Source organism: Astyanax mexicanus, chromosome 4, assembly GCF_023375975.1.
Source record: "Astyanax mexicanus isolate ESR-SI-001 chromosome 4, AstMex3_surface, whole genome shotgun sequence".
Classification (NCBI taxonomy): domain Eukaryota; kingdom Metazoa; phylum Chordata; class Actinopteri; order Characiformes; family Acestrorhamphidae; genus Astyanax; species Astyanax mexicanus.
In genome coordinates, this window is record NC_064411.1 from 1,797,494 (window position 1) to 1,822,184 (window position 24,691).

The window sequence follows — 24,691 nt, forward strand, 5'->3', positions numbered from 1 at the left end:
GACAGAATACACTGCAAAGGGATTAACATACACTATAGTAGGTAACTCTGAAAAATTATTTCAACTGTTTAACCACCAAATGTTTGTTAACATAACTAATTTGTTTACTGCATATTTGTCGGTTTTCTAGACCAGGGGTTCTGAAATGGTCTCATTCTGGGACCCACATTTTCTCATGGTCATTAAATCGTGACTCACTTTTAAAGAATAAAAATCGACTCATTATTATTATTATTTTATTTTATTTTTTTTGAAAATAGCTTTAAAAACTCTTTTAAACATAGACATGCATGCAAACTGAATTTAAGAGTTTTTTTTTAAGAAACTGAGGAGGAACTTGTCAACTACATGTATAAGGTAAATATCTCTGTATTCAGAGAACATCAGTAAGAAACTTTCTCTGTCTTAATAATAATAATAATAATAATAATAATAATCTTTATATATAGCACCTTAAGATTTTTTAATTGTAAGCTGAAATAAAACAGTTAATATGAACAAAAATGAAATAAACTACAAGTGAAATACAAGAAGATAAGCATTAAGAAGATAAGATAAATATAACATAAAATAAATAAAAATAGTATAATAATTAATAATAAAACAAATATCAAGATAAATAACTAATAATAATAACTGAGAAATAATTTCTGCTTTCTCCACAATCTTTTTTTAAAATTACACGAAAGATGCTTATGTAACCCAGACTAATAAATACGTCAGTAAATGTTAAAACAGTCTAAAAATATAAGACTAACAAAGAGAAGAAAAATAGTTAGGTATTAATAAAAATAATTCATTCATATATTTGTGTAAGAAATAGCATTAAAACGTTTATTCATTTATAATAATGATTAAAACGGTTTATTTTATTTTATTATTTTATTAAAACAGTGAACACATTTGTTCTTTGTTTTTGATTGGCTCACAGGCCTGTAGAGAGTTAATCGGCCAATGAAATTGCGCAGTGAGTGATGACGCGGTATCCCCCAGGCAGCGGCGCGCGCAGCTCCGATCTCTTCAACATAATCTGCAATAAAACACAGTAAAACTTATTAAAAGTTCATTAAAACGCTACGAAACGCTGTTAATAACCAGGAGTACTTACAGAGAGCTGAAAATGGAGCTTCTGCTCCGTTTAAACCCTGAAAACCTGCTGTAATTTCCCCGCATCTGAAAGAAACAGGTACAACCCAGTGCTATGCTAGTTAGCTAAAATGCTAACTGCTCTGTGGGAAATCCTATTAATTTACACTGGACTTTAGTTATTCTAAATCCATCTAAAATGCTTATTTTATGAGTAAATGTGTAGCATTTCTGTTAGATGAGTGGTTATTGAGTTAAGTTTGTGTTTATGTCGTATTTTGAGGGTTTGGTTAAATATGTTTGTCTCTAAATGTGGAATATTCTAGTAGCAGTATAGCCAGTGTAGCCCCGAGATGCTGCAGCCTCGTGATGGTGAATTTCTACATTTCTGGAATTATTATTTTGGTTATTTCGTTATCAATTTAACAATATTAAATTAAGCTGAAAATAATTATTAGTTATTAGTTCTTACATATATTAATACATTGAGTAAATGAGTTAAGAGAATCATAAACTAAACCAACTTATGGGTTTAATTCTTCATTCTGATCCTGTGTACTATAGTTCAGTTTTTTTTTCTTTTTTCTTTTTCTTTTTGGTAAAATAAAGAGATGAGCGATTTGATTGCATTCCTGTGAGTCCAATGGATGGTCCAGACTATTTGAACCAGGAACCCCTTCTGCGTTTTTTTCCCTTTCTTTTGTTTTATTAAATTGAATTCTTCCCCTTTAAATATACTATTGGTGGTTAAGCGTGGTCTTAATCTTTTGATTTCGCTGACTCTTCAGTCGAGTCTAGTTTTCATATGATTGGCCCAACTGGAAATTATTTTATTGTTATTTTAATACGTTTATTATTACAGTGAACCATACTTACTGTTCTGTACACCTAATACAGGTTACTAAAGGTAATGGGCAGTGATACCATTAACATGTTACTTAGTAAGCGACAATCAAGTCACGTTTTCAGCATGAGATCTCGTGGTGTGGCTGTAATAAAAAGAATAAAAGTGAATATTTAAAGATAATAATACAAAAAAAGCACCATATTAGAACATTCTCCTGGCAGGAGTGTAGGTAGTGTGGGGGAAAATCAACATTTATTCCATGTATTCCTGATTTACTTCATGTATTCATAATCAATTATACTGATTATTCCTGTTAATCATTCAATATTCATCCTGTTAATCATTCAATCAGTATTTTATCATTGAGTGTTATGTGAACTTATATTCTCTGATAAGGCCATTCATTCAGACTTAAGGGCAAAGATTATAAAAGCAGGGGTCTGCCTGGAGACTAGCGGGTCATAGCAAATGGTGTTTTCTGATTTATGAATTATTCTCTCCTCAAGGAATGAAAATCAGGTTTGCCTGGAAACTGTTTTGTCATAGTAAAATAGAGCTTTCTGATTCATGAATTATTCTCTCCTAAAAAGCTTATCTTCTGGTACGTGCAGTTTCTGTTCCTCTTTTTATATTTGGTAGTGATCTGTTCCAAACAGATCACGAGTTTGGCATTGCCTCATGTATGCAAGGGGGACTGTATAAAAATGCCCAGTCGACACAGAAACGGGGCTTTTTCCGACTTTCCTGACTACTCTCATTCTTCATCCATTGCTTTCGCTTTATTTTTGCTTTTTGCAACTTCAAAATAAAAACCTTCTCTTTTTGGCATCCCGGCTCGTTGACTGTCTTTGTCGATTTCCACGACAAATTGGCGTCCCTGCGGTGGGCTGCTCGTGCACCGGGACCTCTAGACCCTGCAAGAAAAGCGGAGGACGCTCTTGGGTTAAAAAAAAAGAAACCCAACCTTAGAACCTCAACTGTTTTTTAGAGGAAAAGGCGTTTTCTCTGGGGGTCGAGGGGTGTCCGGGGCCGCTGCAGCCGCACCACGTGTGAGTATATTTTTATATCTTTCTTCGTCTGGCTTGAGCCCCCTGGCACACAGTCTGAGTTGATGTGAAGAGGTTAGAGGCAAAAGGAGGAACCTGTAAATTTTTTTTGGTGCTGTGTGTTTGCCTCAATCCAAGATTTGGGGCATAGCCCAGAAAAAACTGGTTCCTGGGGCCGGATAACCCGCCTTTGTATGACGATATTTAAAGGTTAAAGATTTTTTCCCCTGGTTTTTTGTGAGAAAACGGAGGGCACAGTCTGACGGGGCTGTGAGCACATAGGCACAGCGATAGAGTCGCGAACCTGCTGGTAAAGAAAAATGGATCGATCCCTCATCTGTGTGTTGAGAGCGGGGGGTTTCGGGCCAGAGGGGAAACTTTGTTAAAGTACATTTTTCTAAGGGGAAATGAACGGGGATGCCGAAAGACAAGTGTCTTATAAATTTTTTTTTGCTATCTAATTTTTTTTGGCTTTGCTCCGCACCGCTTCCGTTTTTTTTCTCACTTCTAAATTTTTCTGTCTGGTTTTTATCCTCTCGTCTTTTCCTGTTTAGAGTGAGTGAAACAGAAGTGTGTGCGACAGTGCGACTGACAGAGAGGAAAAGAAAAGGGTGTACGAGTGTCTGTTAAAGGGATTAAAAGTGTACCTGTGAGTGTGAAAGTGTGCGGGTCCAGTTTTCCTGAGAGAGAAACAGAAAATGTGTATCTTGTGTTGGCGGAGAGAAAGAATGTGTGTGTGGCAGTGAGTGAGAAAGTGTATGGCAGCGAATTAAAGAGTGTGTGTAAGGCAGGGTGAGTGAAACTGTGCGAGAGCGGGGCTGATTGAGTGTACGAAGTCGTGAGTGACAACGAAATAGGAAATGGATGAGTCCCACTGCAGGGGAGGAGTCCAAGGTGAAGTAGGTGGAGTTGGTCCAGCCCATTGGTTTTAGACTGAGAGGTTGGTTATTTGTGAATTAACGCATGTGAGATATCATAGAAAATAGAACATAAGTTCAGTAGGGAAATAGAATAATACACAGTGAAAACAGGAGAAAAGGCTTTTGTATGGGTAGATATATATATATATATATATATATAAGAAAATATAAGGATATAAAAAACCTAACTATACAAGGTAAAGATCTATCTGTAAACGGAGCAGTGCAGTAGATGTTACTAATGGTCATAAATAATTAAATAATTAACAGAGTAAAGTGCAATGACATCTATTATGACAGTGACTAATGTGAAATAGAAATATAATATAATATACATATGCATACGCTATAAGACAGTTCTAAAATAAAAATGTGAAAATGTGGATACCCAATCATGAGTACAGTGTACTTTAATGTAAGCAAGGTTGGGAAAAATGTTAATATAAATAATTAAGTTGTTGAATAATGTCGGAGAGGTATGTGACTGGATAGAATTTATAGAATTTAATAAAGGGATTATGGGGTTGGTTAGCAAAACAAATTAAAAATAAAAGTAACTGGAAATTCCAAAATATACTATGCCATGCAGTACTGCTGTGTAAGATGTCCTCAGAGCAGGACAAATAAACATGGTTTCTTGTTTGATTGTTAAATAAATAAGTTTAATAAATAGAAAATGCTACATAGTGAATAGTGAATGAGTTAATGAGTGAGCCATTCCAAACACAGCTTTTTATCAGGTGATTTAGTCAATTATCTTACTATTCGTTTCTCATTCAGACTGATCTCAGTTCAGTCCTAGCTGAATGAGACTTATATAAGACGGATGTAATATCTAATTTCTCTATGTTACATTTTGATCCTCATAAGAGGGATAGTTGATTTCAGAAACCAATGAGAAAAGACCTTATTTATTTGAAAATGAGGGTCTTTCTCATTTTAAATAAGGGGAAATAAAATGTGTTTGAAAATGCAGCTCTCTGTTTTGCTTTACAGTATTAAATTAGACTAGAAAGAGATCTGGAAAACGGCATAGATTTAGTTTTCATGCTTATACAATGCCACCTATAAAACAAATGCATAATTTTCTGGCTGTAGCATGAACAAAATCAGCTAAGCAATATAAAATTGTTTCATCTGCATAATGGTAAAGTTTGCAATCTGAAGAAGCAGAGCCAGTAATATAATTTATATATATATATTAAATAAAACTGGACCAAACTTTAACCTTGTGGTACATCTGTGAGATACAGATGCCAAATCTGAATAATTATTCATTGACATGCACTCTTTTGGGTCTATTCCAGAGCAGTGTTATCAAAGCAAATAATTTAAGCTAAATTCAGTGGGAGAGAAAGGGTGATACTGATGGTAATAAGGAAAATCTGTATACAATAATAACAAATAATAAACCATGGGTACTCGGTGCCTTGCACAGGCTTTCACAGTAAACACCAGAGTGTGAGTTTGTGACAGTGTGACATACCTGGGTTTGTGCTCCCTGCAGAAACACTACAGCACTGAATGTTGATGAAACAGTGCTGCTACGCTGTGTGTGGTTCAGTGGGCTAGGCTGGTTAGCCAAAGACGGGTAAGATCCCAACATATTGCACAGGGACAACCTAAGACAGGCACAGTCTCGATCTGACCACCACATGCATTTTAACAGAAAACGGAGAAAACATCGTGGAAGGGAAGCGCAGCCCAGGGGGAGAGTGAGTGGATGAATGACGTGATGGGGTGTGTGTTCAGTGGAGGCCTGGGCAGGGTAGACCAGCCCAAAATGGACAGTAAAGAGGGTGAAGCAATTTTGTGTTAAGTTCTCTGAAACAGAAATTCTGTTTCAGAAAAAGGGGGAGATTTAAATAGATGATCATTATTACCACCATTATTTGCCCGATAATTATTTTATACTTTTTATAATAATTATTTTATACTTATTATTATTATTATTTTTTTTAAACCTATTACCTTTTTCATCCCTCACCACTATTACTAAAATTTTTTGACCAATCATTATTTTATAGATATAGAGCATTTTTTAAACTTTTAGCTTGTTTATCTTTTTAAAGTTTGGTTTTAAAACAACCTCTATGCAGATAAGCAATTACTCTCAGCAATATTGTAACAGTCTTAACTTTAAGACACACCCAATCCTAATTTAAAAAGAAGAAATAAGAAACTTAGAAATCACAAAATTGAACTTTCACTATTCAACATGTGAGCCACTTTTGGAGCAAGGGAAACAGTAAGTGGGATTTGATAAATTGTTTAAGGAAATAGATGTATTGTTGATAATTGTGAAAAGCAATCTGCTTGGCATTGTATATGCATAAATACATATTGAAAATATTGAAAAGTAAATGTAAAGCATTGCTCGGATTTACTTGCTATAATAACGTGGACAAAGCAAAGCATAACATCTGTGTTTATTAATATTGATAATATTATTGTTTGTAATGGAACGATTGATACAGAGAAAAATAATCACTTTCCACTTATCCCAATTCTTAAAGTACTAAATAAAATCAACTAAAACTAGAAATCAAGGCTTTATAAAAATCTTGGGAACTGAATAAAGTCAGAATCATAATTTCTTAATAAATAGCACACCGCAGAAAATTAAAGTGGCAGGTAAAATAATATAGCCACAAGCGGTGATGCAAAAGTAAAAGCAAAAGTAACCCAAGAAAGCCCAGTACATCAACATGGACCCATTCCTGACACAGAAGCTACATTATGTGTAGTTTGTGCAGAGTGTAAAACTTTGGGCCCTGATATTCTATCAATCAGTGTGGAGATGAATGGGAGAATAGAGCAGCTGATCATTAAAACTTTGCATGGAGCAATGATAATAAACATGATTCAGATATATTTCCAAATGTTTGTTCCTTATTTATTATCTATGTAGTACTATCAATACAATATAAGAAGATATGCAGGAAGCATTCAGTGGTAGGTTTAACAGCAGGTGCGTTTAAAGCAGCAGCTTTGGGCTGTGAAGCAGTAAAATATGGTCTGTACAATGATGGTGCAGAATTGAGGTGTGTGATCTTTAACTTTGGTAGTGTTTGTGAGAATGGAAGTAGAAGTGTTTGAGTTTGTTTATGTGTACTTGTGTGGGTGAAGTTGTGTGTGTGTGTTTGTGTGTGTGCATGAGACATAGTGTGTGTCTAGTGGTAAACTAAGTGTTTGTAAAAGCTAATTTGGCTATAAGAGATTAGTTATAGCCATGGGGAAGCAGTTACACTGAAAGGGAAAGGGATGTGAACAAAAGTAAGGTAAAAGCCAGTAATTAATGGTGATGATAATTAAATGTTGCAATTTAAAATTTGAAAATGACTAAATGTTAGGGATTTAAAGCACTTTTGACAAGTAAAGATCATGATTGAGTATAACTGAAAATAGGACAACCGAAGAAGGTAAGAAAACAAAATTGGGCTGAAAATCTGTGCACAGACAAAATTTAAATATGAAATAATTAACTTCCAAGGGAAATTAGAGCTCAAGTTAAGTGTGATAAATGTATTTTAACCATGTATTTTAACTTGCAGGAAGGAGACACGGAGGACCCCTTAACAGACTTCCAAAATGAATAGAGAACCTTAAACATGATTATAACGAATCGAAAGTCTTGTTTCAGATCTGTTTACACAGGGGGAGAAGGAGAACGTGGTGCAAAGGTGGACCAGTCCAGACACAGAGTGAGGGCTACTCCGCCATTGCGCACGAAAGGGGAACGAGCATGGCTGGATTGAGCCTTTCCAGGTGACTGAGAGAACAACGCACGCAGATCAACTGAAAGGCGAGGGTTCTACAGCTGTACAACAACAGAGATCGCTCACAGAGCAAGCGGGAGGAGACGAGACAGCAGCAGCTGAATCGTCTGACTCAGACGAAGGCCGCAGCAGGAAGGAGGGGCAGCTGAAATTGCACAGCACACAGCAGGGGCGTCAGTGCCTGGCTGTGACCGAGGAGCGAAATTGAGGAAGTAACTCATTCAGCAACGTTTCGTTTGCGTCAAAGTACACTACATACAGAGACTCTTAAACACATCTCATTAAAAACACACATAGTCTTATCACACACCAACTCATACTTTTCATTCACTGATGTGGGGCTGAGGTAGTCTACGAGAAAAAGGAAGCCAAACCACTATAGACGATGATTTTCATGTATTTTTTTCCTTGTTGCTCTGGGAGCAGGACAACAGCAGGACATTGTGCATTTGACCATCACAGATATCATTGTAATCAGCATTTATGTGTTGAAAATTATTATTATTATTATTATTATTTTTTTTTCTTATTGTTTAATCAAAATGAAAATTTTTGATTAAAAGGGGGGAAATGTGGGGGAAAATCAACATTTATTCCATGTATTCCTGATTTACTTCATGTATTCATAATCAATTATACTGATTATTCCTGTTAATCATTCAATATTCATCCTGTTAATCATTCAATCAGTATTTTATCATTGAGTGTTATGTGAACTTATATTCTCTGATAAGGCCATTCATTCAGACTTAAGGGCAAAGATTATAAAAGCAGGGGTCTGCCTGGAGACTAGCGGGTCATAGCAAATGGTGTTTTCTGATTTATGAATTATTCTCTCCTCAAGGAATGAAAATCAGGTTTGCCTGGAAACTGTTTTGTCATAGTAAAATAGAGCTTTCTGATTCATGAATTATTCTCTCCTAAAAAGCTTATCTTCTGGTACGTGCAGTTTCTGTTCCTCTTTTTATATTTGGTAGTGATCTGTTCCAAACAGATCACGAGTTTGGCATTGCCTCATGTATGCAAGGGGGACTGTATAAAAATGCCCAGTCGACACAGAAACGGGGCTTTTTCCGACTTTCCTGACTACTCTCATTCTTCATCCATTGCTTTCGCTTTATTTTTGCTTTTTGCAACTTCAAAATAAAAACCTTCTCTTTTTGGCATCCCGGCTCGTTGACTGTCTTTGTCGATTTCCACGACAGTAGGATAACTGAATAGTCTAAATCACTGTATTGGTGTGAAGTGAACCATTTTTCTTTAGTAAGTTTTTAAATAGTTTATTATTCTTATTTATTATTTGTTTAATTGTCATTTACCTTTATGTAATCCTTAAATAAATTATGACAGTGAGTTCAGGCTGTTTAATGCAGTCTTAGAAAACAGAATCATCATGAAAAACTCATGAAAACATTATAAAATGGGGGTCAGAGCATGCGCAGTGCTGGGAGGAGCACTTTTGGACGGGTAGCAGAACTCGGCAGAACACCGGTCTGAAAACTGGGGGGTTTTACAGCTGTTTGGGAGAAACTTCAGACTTATGAATATTCAAACATTCCATTCAGACCTGTGATATGATTGGCTGACAATAGCCAAAAACGAGCGATAGCTCCGCCCACCCATTGTGAGAAAGCAAGGGGGCGTGGTTTAGAGGGAGAGAGGTGTGAGGCAGTGAAGGAGAGTAAAAGTAAGTCCAGTCTCCCCCATTAGAAGAGGACAGAAGTCCGGATTCACTCGGTAAGTTCAGAACTGAAGAGAATGTAGAACAGAACCGTGTAGCTTAAAGTCAGAACCGGTTCTAAAGGTTCCTCAGATCCAGAACCGGTTCTTTAAGCTCAGCTCAGTGTCCGATTCCACTGGAAGAACCAGGATCAGCATGGAGATCTGAACCGGGCCAGGATCAGACCTGGACCTGGTCTAGATCAGACCGGCTGGAGAACAATCAGCTGTAACAGATCAATAATGCTGTAAACTGAAGAGAAATGCGCAGATATAGATTGATATTTATTGATCACAGTGTAGTTTATGCTGTTTAAAGCGCATTACTGCTTAATGTGGGCTTTGATCTAAAAACACGGAGCTGCTATAAAGGCGTGTTTATATGCAGTAGCGCTGTTCAACCAGCAGGGGGAGCAACGGAGCTCAAGATCACGAGGTGTGTTAGTGTTTTTAATCCTGCTGTTTTATATTATACTTAAATAATCTCTCTATTCTGATTCAGTAACATAATAATAATATCATTAATAATAATAGAACAGTGTGTATATTTATAATGTTGTGTAATGCAGTAATGTTACTAATAATAATTAAATTATTATAATTAGGACCCATAATCACCTAACCGTCATATGACGTCTCGGTAATCTGGTCCATTCCCCCATGGGTTCGGATTTATATCACCTAGGAGTCATCATGACACTTCTGTGCTCTATGGTAAACCCCCAGGACTCGCCCCCAACCTGTGGGCGGGCTCAGACCTTGCAAAGACATATAGTGGGATCATTTATGTAGCCGGCCACCTTCGTATAATATAGTGCCCTTAGGCTGCAATTCAGGATGTCTTTGCACAGCACATCTCCTATTCTTTTGAATGGAAAAGTTAGTGTTCAAAATGTGCAGAAGTCATCTACACTGCTGTGGCTCCGGCACATGTGAACCATGACGTTTATGTTCAATAGACCCTAACCCTAACCTAACCCGAAATACGGACAATATTCTCCCAAATTCCAAATTAAAGTACCGTAATTTAGAGCATTTATTTGCAGAAAATGAGAAATGGCTGAAATAACAAAAAAGATGCAGAGCTTTCAGACCTCAAATAATGCAAAGAAAACAAGTTCATATTCATAAAGTTTTAAGAGTTCAGAAATCAATATTTGGTGGAATAATCCTGTTTTTAGTCAAAGCTTCTCACACAGTTTTCAGTACTCACTTTAATTCTTCTGTTATTTTTTGTTTTAAAATATAATGTGCATATCATTATACAATCTATATAATCTGTATTAGTAGTTACTATATAAAATATATTTATTTTAAAATATCATTTATTTTATTCCAGTATTCAGTATACACAGCGCATTAATAGTATGATGGCATGTTGAATCAGAATTGTCACAGTAATATATTGTTGCAGGAATAGAAGGGCAGGTGCTGCTTGTGTCACAGAGTGAACAGGGTGGTTTTAACACAACTTCTATGAAGCATCAGGCTGGAGGATTAACACAACAGATCAGATGTAATAAAGAAGAAATTGTTTAGCTGTTTAATGCATCTAATTTTGTATTTATTCTTTTCTAATCGAATAGTGAAAGTGTTAGCTAAAATAACTGCATTTATAATTATAATAATTATAACACAATAAATGATACATAAATAACATGTATTTTTATGTAAATGAGAGCTGTTCACTGAGACTGTGTAATGAACAGTAAATGATGATGGGCCTCCATAAATACAGTAAGTTAAATGTTTAAACCCTGTTCAGATCAGCTCAGAGGAGATCAGTTATACTGCTCTACTTCTTCTGTATCTGTTAAAGCAGTGAATTAACCCTGCGGTGATTTTTACAGAGCAGCAGGTGTTGCGAGGAATTGTGCTACCCTGCTGAACTGTGCTCCCCTAGTGAATATTTAAAGATAATAATACAAAAAAGCACCATATTAGAACATTTTCCTGGCAGGAGTGTAGGTAGGATAACTGAATAGTCTAAATCACTGTATTGGTGTAAAGTGAACCATTTTTCTTTAGTAAGTTTTTAAATAGTTTATTATTCTTATTTATTATTTGTTTAATTGTCATTTACCTTTATGTAATCCTTAAATAAATAATGACAGTGAGCTCAGGCTGTTTAATGCAGAAAACTGAATCATCATGAAAAACTCATGAAAACGTTATAAAATGGGGGTCAGAGCATGCGCAGTGCGGGGAGGAGCACGGGTAGCAGAACTCGGCACAACACCGGTCTGACTCGTGAATATTTAAATATGCCATTCAACCGTGTAATATGATTGGCTGACAACGAACAGTAGTCCAGCCCACCCAACGTCTATTCGCTGTGAGAAAGCAAGGGGGCGTGGTTTAGAGAGAGAGATGTGACGCAGTAAAGGAGGAAGTGAAAATAAGTTCAGTCTCCGCCATTAGAAGAGGACAGAAGTCCGGATTCACTCGGTAAGTTCAGAACTGAAGAGAATGTAGAACAGAACCGTGTAGCTTAAAGTCAGAACCGGTTCTAAAGGTTCCTCAGATCCAGAACCGGTTCTTTAAGCTCAGCTCAGTGTCCGATTCCACTGGAAGAACCAGGATCAGCATGGAGATCTGAACCGGGCCTGGATCAGACCTGGACCTGGTCTAGATCAGACCGGCTGGAGAACAATCAGCTGTAACAGATCAATAATGCTGTAAACTGAAGAGAAATGCGCAGATATAGATTGATATTTATTGATCACAGTGTAGTTTATGCTGTTTAAAGCGCATTACTGCTTAATGTGGACTTTGATCTGTTGGGGAGATAAAAACGGAACTGCTATAAAGGCGTGTTTATATGCAGTAGCGCTGTTTAACCAGCAGGGGGAGCAACGGAGCTCAAGATCACGTGGTGTGTTAGTGTTTTTAATCCTGCTGATTTATATTATACTTAAATAATCTCTCTATTCTGATTCAGTAACATAATAATAATATCATTATTAATAATAGAACAGTGTGTATATTTATAATGTTGTGTAATGCAGTAATATTACTAATAATAATTAAATAATAATAGTTATAATAACAGTAAATGTCTCTGTAATTTGTAGAATAATGTGTAATGAGGGTAAATTACACTGTTATGTATCGTTCTCTGTTTGGTTTGTTAGTTTATCAGGTATTGTTTAATGCAGTTCTGATGATAATGTCATTATTGTAAGAATAAAGGTTTTATTGTAACGGCTGATCTGTTCTCAGGGGTCGGTGTCGGCAGTGTTCAGCTGTGTGTGAATGAAGAAGAGTAAATGATTGATCTTCAGAACTCCAGCAGTGGAGGAGGACCTCCTGTCATAAAGTGAGTAAATTAAGTGATGGGTTTAATATGTAAAGTAGTTTTGTATTGTAATGGTTTCAGCTCTAATCCTGGAGCTGTGATCTGCATATTTTACAGTTTTAAAATATTGAGAACAGAGTTTCTCCTGGACCAGAGTCAGAACCCTGTGCTGTATTTAAACACAGAGAAACGCTTAACAAACCAGCCAGTTATTCTTATAGTAGAATGGGTTTCTAATCTGCATTTTAAGTAAATATCTGCCTTTAAAATCTAATAGTTAATATTAATAATTATTATTCCGTATTTTAGTGTAAAGTGTAAATATGTTTCTTTCTGGGACAGTAACAGTATTAGGTTGTTGCTGTAGTGATTTTATGTTGTTGCTATGGTGGTTGCTATGGTATTGGGGTGATGCTGGGCTGGTCCAGGTGTAAGCGGATCTGGTCCAGAATGTTGAACATAAATGTGACGATTTGCTCAAAATCTGGATCGGATTAGTCTGTAGTGAAAGTGAACTCTGAACCAGATCCATTGTGAGGATCCGTCTCAGATTTTACCACACTCTGTCTGGGTTTACATTAGCATTAGAAATGAGGAAATCCTGATGTGCTGCATTTATATAGATCAGATAGAAGTGATTGGGTTTGATATTAAAGCTGTGGAATGAAGCTTCTCACAGAAAGACTTGTTCTATTCTATTCTGATCTGTATCTCTGTTAGAGTTCAGTATAATTCCATTGGGGGGAAAAATATACAGTGGTGTGTGAAAGTGTTTCCCCTCCCTTCCTGATTTCCTGATTCCTGATGTTTGTCACACTGAAATGTTTCAGAACATCAAATCAATTTAAATATTAGTCAAAGACAACACAGGTAAACACAAAATGTTTTTTTTTAAATGAAGGTGTTTATTAAGGCTTATTAAGGAAGAAAAAAAAAAATCAAACCTACATGGCCCTGTGTGAAAACGTGATTGCGCCTAAACCTTATAGCTGGTAGGGCCACCCTTAGCAGCAACAACTGCAACAAAGAATTTGTGATAACTTGCAGTGAGTCTTTTACAGCGCTGTGGAAGAATTCTGGCTCCACTCATCTTTACAGAATTGTTGTAGTTCAGCCACATTGGAGGGTTTTCCAGCATGAACTGCCTTTTTAAGATCATCCACAGCATCTCAATCAGATTCAGGTCAGGAGTTTGACTAGGCCACTCCAAAGTCTTCATTTTGTTTTTCTTCAGCCATTCAGAGGTGGACTTGCTGGTGTGTTCTGGATCATTGTCCTGCTGCAGAACCCAAGTTCGTTTCAGCTTGAGATCACGAACAGATGGTCGGATATTCTCCTTCAGTATCTTTTGGTGGACAGCAGAATTCATAGTTCCATTTATCACAGTCTTCCAGGCCCTGACGCAGCAAAACAGCCCCAGAACATCACACTACCACCACCATGTTTTACTGTTGGTATAATGTTCTTTTTCTGGAATGCAGTGTTTCTTTTACACCAGGTGTACTGGGACACACGCCTTCCAAAGAGTTCAACTTTTGTCTCATCGCTCCACAGAGGATCATCAAGATGTGTTCTGGAAAAACTGAGACAAGCTTTAAGGTTCTTTTTGCTCAGCAGTGGTTTTCGCCTAGGAAATGGCCATGTCGGTCATTTTTGCCCAATCTCTTTCTGATGATGGCGGCATGAACACTGACCTTAACTGAGTCAAGTGAGGCCTGCAGTTCTTTGATGTTGTTGTGGGGTCTTTTTTGACCTCTTGGATAAGTCATCGTGCTTTTGCGGTAATTTTTGGCGGCCGGACACTCCTGGGAAGGTTCACCTCTGTTCCATTTCTTCGCCTTTTGTGGACAATGGCCCTTACTGTGGTTCTCTGGAGTCCCAAAGCTTTGGAAAAGGCTTTAAAACCCTTTCCAGACTGATAGATCTCAATTACCTTCTTTCTCAATTTTGGATCTTGTCATGATGTGTAGCTCTTAAGGATCTTTTGGTGGACTTCACTTTGTCAGGCAGGTCCTATTGAAGTGATGTCCTGATTAAGAACAGGTGTGGTAATAATCAGGCCTGGGTGTGGCTAGAGACAGTGTACTCTGGTGTCAGAAACCACAGTGACTGTATGTTTTAACAAGAGGGCAATCACTTTTTTTTACACAGGATCATGCAGGTTTGGATTTTTTTCTCTCTTAATAAAAAACACTTTCATTTAAAAATAGCATTTTGTGTTTACCTGTGTTGTCTTTGACAAATATTTAAATTGGTTTGATGTTCCAAAACATTTAAGTGTGACAAATACACAAAAAATCTGAAAAACAGGAAGGGGGCAAACACCTGTTCACACCACTGAACCTTGTAGTTTATAATGCAGTATAATTGTGTAGCTCTTACCAATACATGTTATTAACTAGTCGCAGATATGATCTAATCAGGTGATGACATTGTGACATCACATTACCCCACACTTTACTCTCATCATGGATCATCATGAAGATCTGTTTACAGGGAGAAGAGAGCAGCATCTCCAGCCCCCAGTGGAGTGTCTATGAAGAGTGACCGGTCCATGAGGAATCCTCTAAACTTCAGCAGTGGAGGAGGAAGCTCTGGGTCTCGGTACATCACTGCACTAAACTACTGTTCTGTTCTGAGAGTGAAGCTCTTCAGTTCCTGATCTTTATTAAAGATGTGCTGTGTGTTGGAGTTTCACTGTGTAAATGCTGGAGTTTCACTGTGTTTAATGTTAACAGAACTGAAACCCAGAGAGGAGCTTCTCCAGAACCCAGCTGTGTTTCTATGAAGAGTGACCGGTCCATGAGGAATCCTCTAAACTTCAGCAGTGGAGGAGGAAGCTTTGGGTCTCGGTACATCACTGCACTAAACTACTGTTCTGTTCTGAGAGTGAAGCTCTTCAGTTCCTGATCTTTATTAAAGATGTGCTGTGTGTTGGAGTTTCACTGTGTAAATGCTGGAGTTTCACTGTGTTTAATATTAACAGAACTGAAACCCAGAGAGGAGCTTCTCCAGAACCCAGCTGTGTTTCTATGAAGAGTGACGCGTCCATCGGGGTTCCTCCTGATCTCAGCAGTGAAGATATGACCTCTGACCCACAGTGAGTGAAACACCAAAACCCTTTTTTATACTATAATTTACCTTTTTAAACCATATAACTCACACACACACACACACACACACAGGAGGTCAGTGTGAGTTTCTCTGTATGTAATGATCAGTGTACACAGCTGGGTGTGTTTGGGAGGCGGAGTTTAGATTAGACTGACTGACCTGAACAATGAGAATAAATTACAATATCAGCTACAGGTTGGGTCTTTTAAATGAATGTTGATTTATTCATTTAATAGCTTTATCTAACTATTTTAAGCCAGACAGACACTGTGTGATTTTTTAAATCTGGTGCGGAGAGCTCATCAGCATTCAGCACAAAAATCACAGTGTGATTAGTTACATTGAACATAGTTCTACGTCACGTCACAGACCGTTTTCTTCAGCCAAAGCGACATCGCGCCGGGAAAGCGGTGAGAATTCTCGCCGACCCAAATTCAGGCATCGGGGTCAGTCAGGCTCGCGTTCAGTGTCGGGTTTGGGCAGACAATCTAAACTCTAGTTTGCAGAACTATATTATTATTGTTATTAATTTTACATTCTTTTAAATAGCAGGATACTTTTATTTCTCTGCCCGAACCCGACCAGAGATTTACCATCACTTTCCTCGGGCCCAGGAAATAGTCTGTGATGTAGTCATCTGTTTTTTAATACTATTTTTATTTTATATAAAGCTATGGCATGCTAATCACCATATAGCTAAGTAACAAAGTATTATTGTTAACGAAAATGAACGAAATAACGAAAACTGAAAGTGAAAGTTCTCCTTAACTGAAACTAATAAAAACGGTAATAAAAAAAAAACTAAAACGAACTGAAATTGCAGATTCAATACCCTCATTTTCGTGTTTAATTTATTTATAAGCGCTGTTTCCAGAAGGGGAGCCGGTGTTCTGCGGGGGTCAGATTTCTGCAGAGTGCCTCACGGTCCAGGGAATTACTTCTTTTTACAGTGCTCGAGCTAGCCGTGACATAACGACAGAAAACCCTGAGGAAACTGCAGAATTCTGTATGGGATTAGAATATGAGCGCGAGGGAGATAAAAGCATGTGTTTTGTAGAGAAACAGGAGATGAGGAATATTTGAGAAGCAGCTGTAACTTTACCTGTGAGTAACTCATACACCAGAACACCCCACACTGCAGGATAAACTGGTAAATCTGATAATTTCTGTGAAAATTACCCAATGCTCTTTCATTGTGGATGCGCAGAATGTCTTAAAATGTCCCGTTTTTCAAAATACAGATTTGGCACGTCTCTTCACATGGTTAATATACCGTCACCATTTTACAATACTGTCACCATATTTAAATACCCTGGTATACCCAAATTCCATCATAACGCCCAACCCTAGGACACGACCAAGGAGGACACCATTGTTGAAAACAAAACATAAAAAAGCCAGACTGGAATTTGCCAAACTACATGTTGAGAAGCCACAAAGCTTCTGAAACTTTTTGCAGAGGCACATAAGCTCTAAGTTTACAAACAGAAAAATGAAGCCTATGAAGAAAAGAACACTGTCCCTACTGTGAAACATGGTGGTGGTTCTGTTATGTTCTGGAGCTGCTTTGCTGCATCTGGTTCAGGGGGTCTTTAATCTCTTCAGGGTACAATAAAATCTCAAGACTATCAAGAGATTTTAGAGAGAAATGTGCTGCTCAGTGTCAGAAAGCCTGATCTCAGTCGCAGGTCATGGGTCTTGCAACAGGATAATGACCTGAAACACACAGCTAAAAACACCCAAGAATGGCTAAGAGGAAAACATTAGACCAGGGGTTCTTAACTAGGGGTTGCGTTTTCTCAGCTACATTTGCGACGAATCAGATTTGGGCGTCAAACTGAATAAATTCAACTCATTCTCATGCTTGATTCAGGGTACCGCATGCGTAAAATGGCTCAGCAGGTCCAGGCTGGATTAAAATGGAGCGTTTTTTAGAGGTTGAATTGGAGGTGGAGAGGAAAAACGCCCGCTTCCAGAAACGCTTCCAAAACACAAAGAAAGCGAGAAAATATGACAAAACGTACTTAGAATATGGATTTACGCAGACAAGCGAAGGAGAGGATGCACAGCCGCAGTGTGTGGTTTGTGGCAAAGTGCTAACCAAGGAAAGTTTCAAGCTGTCCAAGTTGCTACGCCATTTGCAGGCAAAGCACTCACACAGATCTATAAAATACATATAGTAAATATGATCTAATCAGGTGATGACATTGTGACATCATAACAAACACATAAATATGTTCAGTACAATAACAGTATTGTTAAAGAAATTAAAATAAGTATATTTATTAGACGAGCGTTTTTCAGTTTGGGGCAGCTGACAGAACGCTTTGGGACGCTTCTGGGACGGTTATGAAGAAGTTAGTCTGGAACCTGTAAATAAGTTTTAGTAAAGAAACACATTACTCCACACTTTACTCTCATCATGGATCATCATGAAGATCTGTTTACAGGGAGAAGAGAGCAGCATCTCCAGCCCCCAGTGGAGTGTCTTTGAAGAGTGATCAGTCCATGAGGAATCCTCCAGAGTTCAGCAGTGGAGGAGGAAGCTCTTGGTCTCGGTACATCACTGCACTAAACTACTGTTCTGTTCTGAGAGTGAAGCTCTTCAGTTCCTGATCTTTATTAAAGATGTGCTGTGTGTTGGAGTTTCACTGTGTTTAATGTTAACAGAACTGAAACCCAGAGGGGAGCTTCTCCAGAACCCAGCTGTGTTTCTATGAAGAGTGACCGGTCCATGAGGAATCCTCTAAACTTCAGCAGTGAAGATATGACCTCTGACCCACAGTGAGTGAAACACCAAAACCCTTTTTTATACTATAATTTACCTTTTTAAACCATATAACTCACACACACACACACACACACACACACACACACAGGAGGTCAGTGTGAGTTTCTCTGTATGTAATGATCAGTGTACACAGCTTGGTCTGATTGGGAGGCGGAGTTTAGATTAGACTGACTGACCTGAACAATGAGAGTAAATTACAATATCAGCTGCAGGTTGGGTCTTTTAAATGAATGTTGATTTATTCATTTAATAGCTTTATCTAACTATTTTAAGCCAGACAGACACTGTGTGATTTTTTTTTAATCGGGTGCGGAGAGCTCATCCGCATGTTTGAATGGTTTGTCCTGTAGGAAAACGCAAGCGATTTATATGCCGACACTGTTGTCTGACTGGCTGTGTAAGCTTTAACTTTTGGATCAGCACAAAAATCACAGTGTGATTTGTTACATTGAACATAGTTCTACGTCACGCCACAGACCGTTTTCTTCAGCCGAACCGTCAGCGCGCCGGGAAAGCGGTGAGAATTCTCGCCGACTCAAATTTGGGCATCGGGTCAGTCAGGCTTGCGTTCAGTCTCGGGTTTGGGCAGACAATCTGAACTCTAGTTTGCAGAACTATAGTATTATTGTTATTAATTTTACATTCTTTTAAATAGCAGGATATTTTTATTTTTATTTCTCTGCCCAGGAAATAGTCTGTGATGTAGACATCTGTTTTTTACTATTTTTATTTTATATAAAGCTATGGCATGCTAATCACCATATAGCTAAGTAACAAAGTATTACTTTTAACGAAAATAAACGAAATAATGAAAACTGAAAGTGAAAGTTCTCCTTAACTGAAACTAATAAAAACGGTAATTAAAGAAAAAACTAAAACGAACTGACATTACAGATTGAATACCCTAATTTTCGTGTTTAATTTATTTATAAGCGCTGTTTCCACTACAGCAGTTTAACAACGGGTGGTGTTGTGCCGTTTCTGCTCGTGAAGGGGAGACGGTGTTCTGCAGGGGTCAGATTTCGGCAGTGCGCAGTGCCTCGTGGTCCGCGAAATAACTTATATTTACAGTGCTGGACCTAGCCGTGAAATAACGTCAGAAAACCCTGAGGAAACTGCAGAATTCTGTATGGGATTAGAATATGAGCGCGAGGGAGATAAAAGCACGTGTTTTGTAGAGAAACAGGAGATGAGGAATATTTGAGAAGCAGCTGTAACTTTACCTGTGAGTAACTCCTACACCAGAACACCCCACGCTGCAGGATAAACTGGTAAATCTGATAATTTCGGTGAAAATTACCCAATGCTCTTTCATTGTGGATGTGCAGAACGTCTTAAAATGTCCCGTTTTTCAAAGTACAGATTTGGCACGTCTCGTCACATGATTAATATACCGTCACCATTTTACAATATTATCACCATATTTAAATACCGTGGTATACCCAAATACCGTCATAACGCCCAACCCTAGGACACGAGCAAGGAGGACACCATTGTTGAAAACAAAACATAAAAAAGCCAGACTGGAATTTGCCAAACTACATGTTGAGAAGCCACAAAGCTTCTGAAACTTTTTGCCAAGGCACATAAACTCTACAGACAGAAAAATGAAGCCTATGAAGAAAAGAACACTGTCTCTACTGTGAAACATGGTGGTGGTTCTGTTATGTTCTGGAGCTGCTTTGCTGCATCTGGTTCAGGGGGTCTTTAATCTGTTCAGGGTACAATAAAATCTCAAGACTATCAAGAGATTCCAGAGAGAAATGTGCTGCTCAGTGTCAGAAAGCCTGATCTCAGTCGCAGGTCATGGGTCTTGCAACAGGATAATGACCTGAAACACACAGCTAAAAACACCCAAGAATGTCTAAGAGGAAAACATTAGACCAAGCGTTCTTAACTAGGGGTTGCGTTTTCTCAGCTACATTTGCGACGAATCAGATTTGGGCGTCAAACTGAATAAATTCAACTCATTCTCATGTTTGATTCAGGGTACCGCATGCGTAAAATGGCTCAGCAGGTCCAGGCTGGATTAAAATGGAGCGTTTTTTAGAGGTTGAATTGGAGGTGGAGAGGCAAAACGCCCGCTTCCAGAAACGCTTCCAAAACACGAAGAAAGCGAGAAAATATGACAAAACGTACTTAGAATATGGATTTACGCAGACAAGCGAAGGAGAGGATGCACAGCCGCAGTGTGTGGTTTGTGGCAAAGTGCTAGCCAAGGAAAGTTTGAAGCTGTCCAAGTTGCTACGCCATTTGCAGGCAAAGCACTCACACAGATCTATAAAATACATATAGTAAATATGATCTAATCAGGTGATGACATTGTGACATCATAACAAACACACAAATATATTCAACAGTATTGTTAAAGAAATTTAAATATGTATATTTATTAGACGAGCGTTTTTTAGTTTGGGGCAGCTGACAGAAAGCTTCGGGACACTTCTGGGACGGTTATGAAGAAGTTAGTCTGGAACCTGTGAATAAGTTTTAGTAAAGGAACACATTACTCCACACTTTACTCTCATCATGGATCATCATGAAGATCTGTTTACAGGGAGAAGAGAGCAGCATCTTCAGCCCCCAGTGGAGTGTCTATGAAGAGTGACGTGTCCATGAATCATCCTCTAAACTTCAGCAGTGGAGGAGGAAGCTCTGGGTCTCGGTACGTCACTGCACTAAACTACTGTTCTGTTCTGAGAGTGAAGCTCTTCAGTTCCTGATCTTTATTAAAGATGTGCTGTGTGTTGGAGTTTCACTGTGTAAATGCTGGAGTTTCACTGTGTTTAATGTTAACAGAACTGAAACCCAGAGAGGAGCTTCTCCAGAACACAGCTGTGTTTCTATGAAGAGTGACCGGTCCATGAGGAATCCTCTAAACTTCAGCAGTGAAGATATGATCTCTGACCCACAGTGAGTGAAACACCAAAACCCTGTTTTTATACTATAATTTACCTTTTTAAACCATATAACACACATACACACTCACACACAGGAGGTCAGTGTGAGTTTCTCTGTATGTAATGATCAGTGTGCACAGCTTGGTGTGATTGGGAGGCGGGGTTTAGATTAGACTGACTGACCTGAACAATGAGAGTAAATTACAATATCAGCTACAGGTTGGGTCTTTTAAATGAATGTTGATTTATTTATGTAATAGCGATAGACACTGTGTGATTTTTTTTTTATCTGGTGCGGAGAGCTCATCCACATGTTTGAATGGTTTGTCCTGTAGGAAAACGCAAGCGATTTATATGCCGACACTGTTGTCTGACTGGCTGTATAAGCTGTAACTTTTGGATCAGCACAAAAATCACAGTGTGATTTGTTACATTGAACTCATGTCTAAGTCACGCCACAGACCGTTTTCTTCAGCCGAACCGACAGCGCGCCGGAAAAGCGGTGAGATTTCTCGCCGACCCAAATTCGGGCATCGGGTCAGTCAGGCTCGCGTTCAGTGTCGGGTTCGGGCAGACAATCTAAACTCTAGTTTGCAGAACTATATTATTATTGTTATTAATTTTACATTCTTTTAAATAGCAGGATACTTTTATTTCTCTGCCCGAACCCGACCAGAGATTTACCATCACTTTCCTCGGGCCCAGGAAATAGTCTGTGATGTAGACATCTGTTTTTTAATACTATTTTTATTTTATATAAAGCTATGGCATGCTAATCACCATATAGCTAAGTAACAAAGTATTATTGTTAACGAAAATGAACGAAATAACGAAAACTTAAAGTGAAAGTTCTCCTTAACTGAAACTAATAAAAACGGTAATAAAAAAAAACCTAAAACGAACTGAAATTGCAGATTCAATACCCTCATTTTCGTGTTTAATTTATTTATAAGCGCTGTTTCCACTACTGCAGTTTAACAGCGGGTGGTGTTGTGCCGTTTCTGCTCGAGAAGGGGAGCCGGTGTTCTGCGGGGGTCAGATTTCTGCAGAGTGCCTCGCGGTCCGGGGAATTACTTCTTTTTACAGTGCTCGAGCTAGCCGTGACATAACGACAGAAAACCCTGAGGAAACTGCAGAATTCTGTATGGGATTACAATATGAGCGCAAGGGAGATAAAAGCACGTGTTTTGTAGAGAAACAGGAGATGAGGAATATTTGAGAAGCAGCTGTAACTTTACCTGTGAGTAACTCATACACCAGAACACCCCACACTGCAGGATAAACTTGTAAATCTGATCATTTCGGTGAAAATTACCCAATGCTCTTTCATTGTGGATGCGCAGAATGTCTTTAAATGTACTGTTTTTCAAAATACAGATTTGGCATGTCTCTTCACATGGTTAATATACCGTCACCATTTTACAATATTGTCACCATATTTAAATATCGTGGTATACCCAAATTCCATCATAACGCCCAACCCTAGGACACGACCAAGGAGGACACCATTGTTGAAAACAAAGCATAAAAAAGCCAGACTGGAAATTGCCAAACTACATGTTGAGAAGCCACAAAGCTTCTGAAACTTTTTGCAGAGGCACATAAGCTCTACAGACAGAAAAATGAAGCCTATGAAGAAAAAAACACTGTCCCTACTGTGAAACATGGTGGTGGTTCTGTTATGTTCTGGAGCTGCTTTGCTGCATCTGGTTCAGGGGGTCTTTAATCTCTTCAGGGTACAATAAAATCTCAAGACTATCAAGAGATTCCAGAGAGAAATGTGCTGCTCAGTGTCAGAAAGCCTGATCTCAGTCGCAGGTCATGGGTCTTGCAACAGGATAATGATCTGAAACACACAGCTAAAAACACCCAAGAATGTCTAAGAGGAAAACATTAGACCAAGCGTTCTTAACTAGGGGTTGCGTTTTCTCAGCTACATTTGCGACGAATCAGATTTGGGCGTCAAACTGAATAAATTCAACTCATTCTCATGTTTGATTCAGGGTACCGCATGCGTAAAATGGCTCAGCAGGTCCAGGCTGGATTAAAATGGAGCGTTTTTTAGAGGTTGAATTGGAGGTGGAGAGGCAAAACGCCCGCTTCCAGAAACGCTTCCAAAACACGAAGAAAGCGAGAAAATATGACAAAACGTACTTAGAATATGGATTTACGCAGACAAGCGAAGGAGAGGATGCACAGCCGCAGTGTGTGGTTTGTGGCAAAGTGCTAGCCAAGGAAAGTTTCAAGCTGTCCTACGCCAAGTTGCTACGCCATTTGCAGGCAAAGCACTCACACAGATCTATAAAATACATATAGTAAATATGATCTAATCAGGTGATGACATTGTGACATCATAACAAACACACAAATATATTCAACAGTATTGTTAAAGAAATTTAAATATATATATTTATTAGACGAGCGTTTTTCAGTTTGGGGCAGCTGACAGAAAGCTTCGGGACACTTCTGGGACGGTTATGAAGAAGTTAGTCTGGAACCTGTGAATAAGTTTTAGGAATCCTCTAAACTTCAGCAGTGGAGGAGGAAGCTCTGGGTCTCGGTACATCACTGCACTAAACTACTGTTCTGTTCTGAGAGTGAAGCTCTTCAGTTCCTGATCTTTATTAAAGATGTGCTGTGTGCTGGAGTTTCACTGTGTAAATGCTGGAGTTTCACTGTGTTTAATGTTAACAGAACTGAAACCCAGAGAGGAGCTTCTCCAGAACACAGCTGTGTTTCTATGAAGAGTGACCGGTCCATGAGGAATCCTCTAAACTTCAGCAGTGAAGATATGACCTCTGACCCACAGTGAGTGAAACACCAAAACCCTTTTTTTATACTATAATTTACCTTTTTAAACCATATAACACACATACACACACAGGAGGTCAGTGTGAGTTTTTCTGTATGTAATGATCAGTGTACACAGCTGGGTGTGATTGGGAGGCGGGGTTTAGATTAGACTGACTGACCTGAACAATAAGAGTAAATTACAATATCAGCTACAGGTTGGGTATTTTAAATGAATGTTGATTTATTTATGTAATAGCTTTATCTAACTATTTTAAGCCAGACAGACACTGTGTGATTTTTTTTTATCTGGTGCGGAGAGCTCATCCACATGTTTGAATGGTTTGTCCTGTAGGAAAACGCAAACGATTTATATGCCGACACTGTTGTCTGACTGGCTG

The 24,691-nt window shown here is 38.4% G+C and overlaps 2 protein-coding genes and 1 long non-coding RNA gene across 12 annotated transcripts in view; all 3 read left to right on the plus strand.

Annotated features, from left to right (window-relative positions):
• Window positions 1–1,904: 1,904 nt before the first annotated feature.
• On the plus strand, window positions 1,905–8,844 carry LOC125801589 (uncharacterized). The gene is made up of 2 exons (XR_007438785.1): window positions 1,905–2,371; window positions 2,453–8,844. It is a non-coding gene; the product is annotated as an uncharacterized LOC125801589 (long non-coding RNA).
• A 537-nt stretch (window positions 8,845–9,381) lies between these two features.
• Window positions 9,382–24,691, plus strand: part of LOC111189602 (translation initiation factor IF-2-like) — a 117,075-nt gene continuing 101,765 nt past the window's right edge. Inside the window, exon 1 of the mRNA XM_049478372.1 lies at window positions 9,382–9,415. The gene's annotated coding sequence lies outside the window, so the exon portion shown is untranslated. The remainder of the gene's footprint in view (window positions 9,416–24,691) is intronic.
• Window positions 11,764–24,691, plus strand: part of LOC103041333 (NACHT, LRR and PYD domains-containing protein 12-like) — a 92,733-nt gene continuing 79,805 nt past the window's right edge. For 5 of the 10 annotated variants that reach the window (XM_049476970.1, XM_049476966.1, XM_049476968.1 and 2 more), the window contains exons 1-7: window positions 11,764–11,845; window positions 12,620–12,716; window positions 15,192–15,299; window positions 15,434–15,547; window positions 15,682–15,795; window positions 18,260–18,367; window positions 24,195–24,308. In XM_049476970.1, coding sequence (XP_049332927.1) covers window positions 12,667–12,716; window positions 15,192–15,299; window positions 15,434–15,547; window positions 15,682–15,795; window positions 18,260–18,367; window positions 24,195–24,308 — 608 coding nt within the window. In that variant the 5' untranslated portion in view covers window positions 11,764–11,845; window positions 12,620–12,666. Of the gene's footprint in view, window positions 11,846–11,909; window positions 12,273–12,619; window positions 12,717–15,191; window positions 15,300–15,433; window positions 15,548–15,681; window positions 15,796–18,259; window positions 18,368–18,479; window positions 18,594–24,194; window positions 24,309–24,691 lie in introns of those variants that run through there. The other 5 variants (XM_049476967.1, XM_049476963.1, XM_049476961.1 and 2 more) reach the window with 5 other exon arrangements.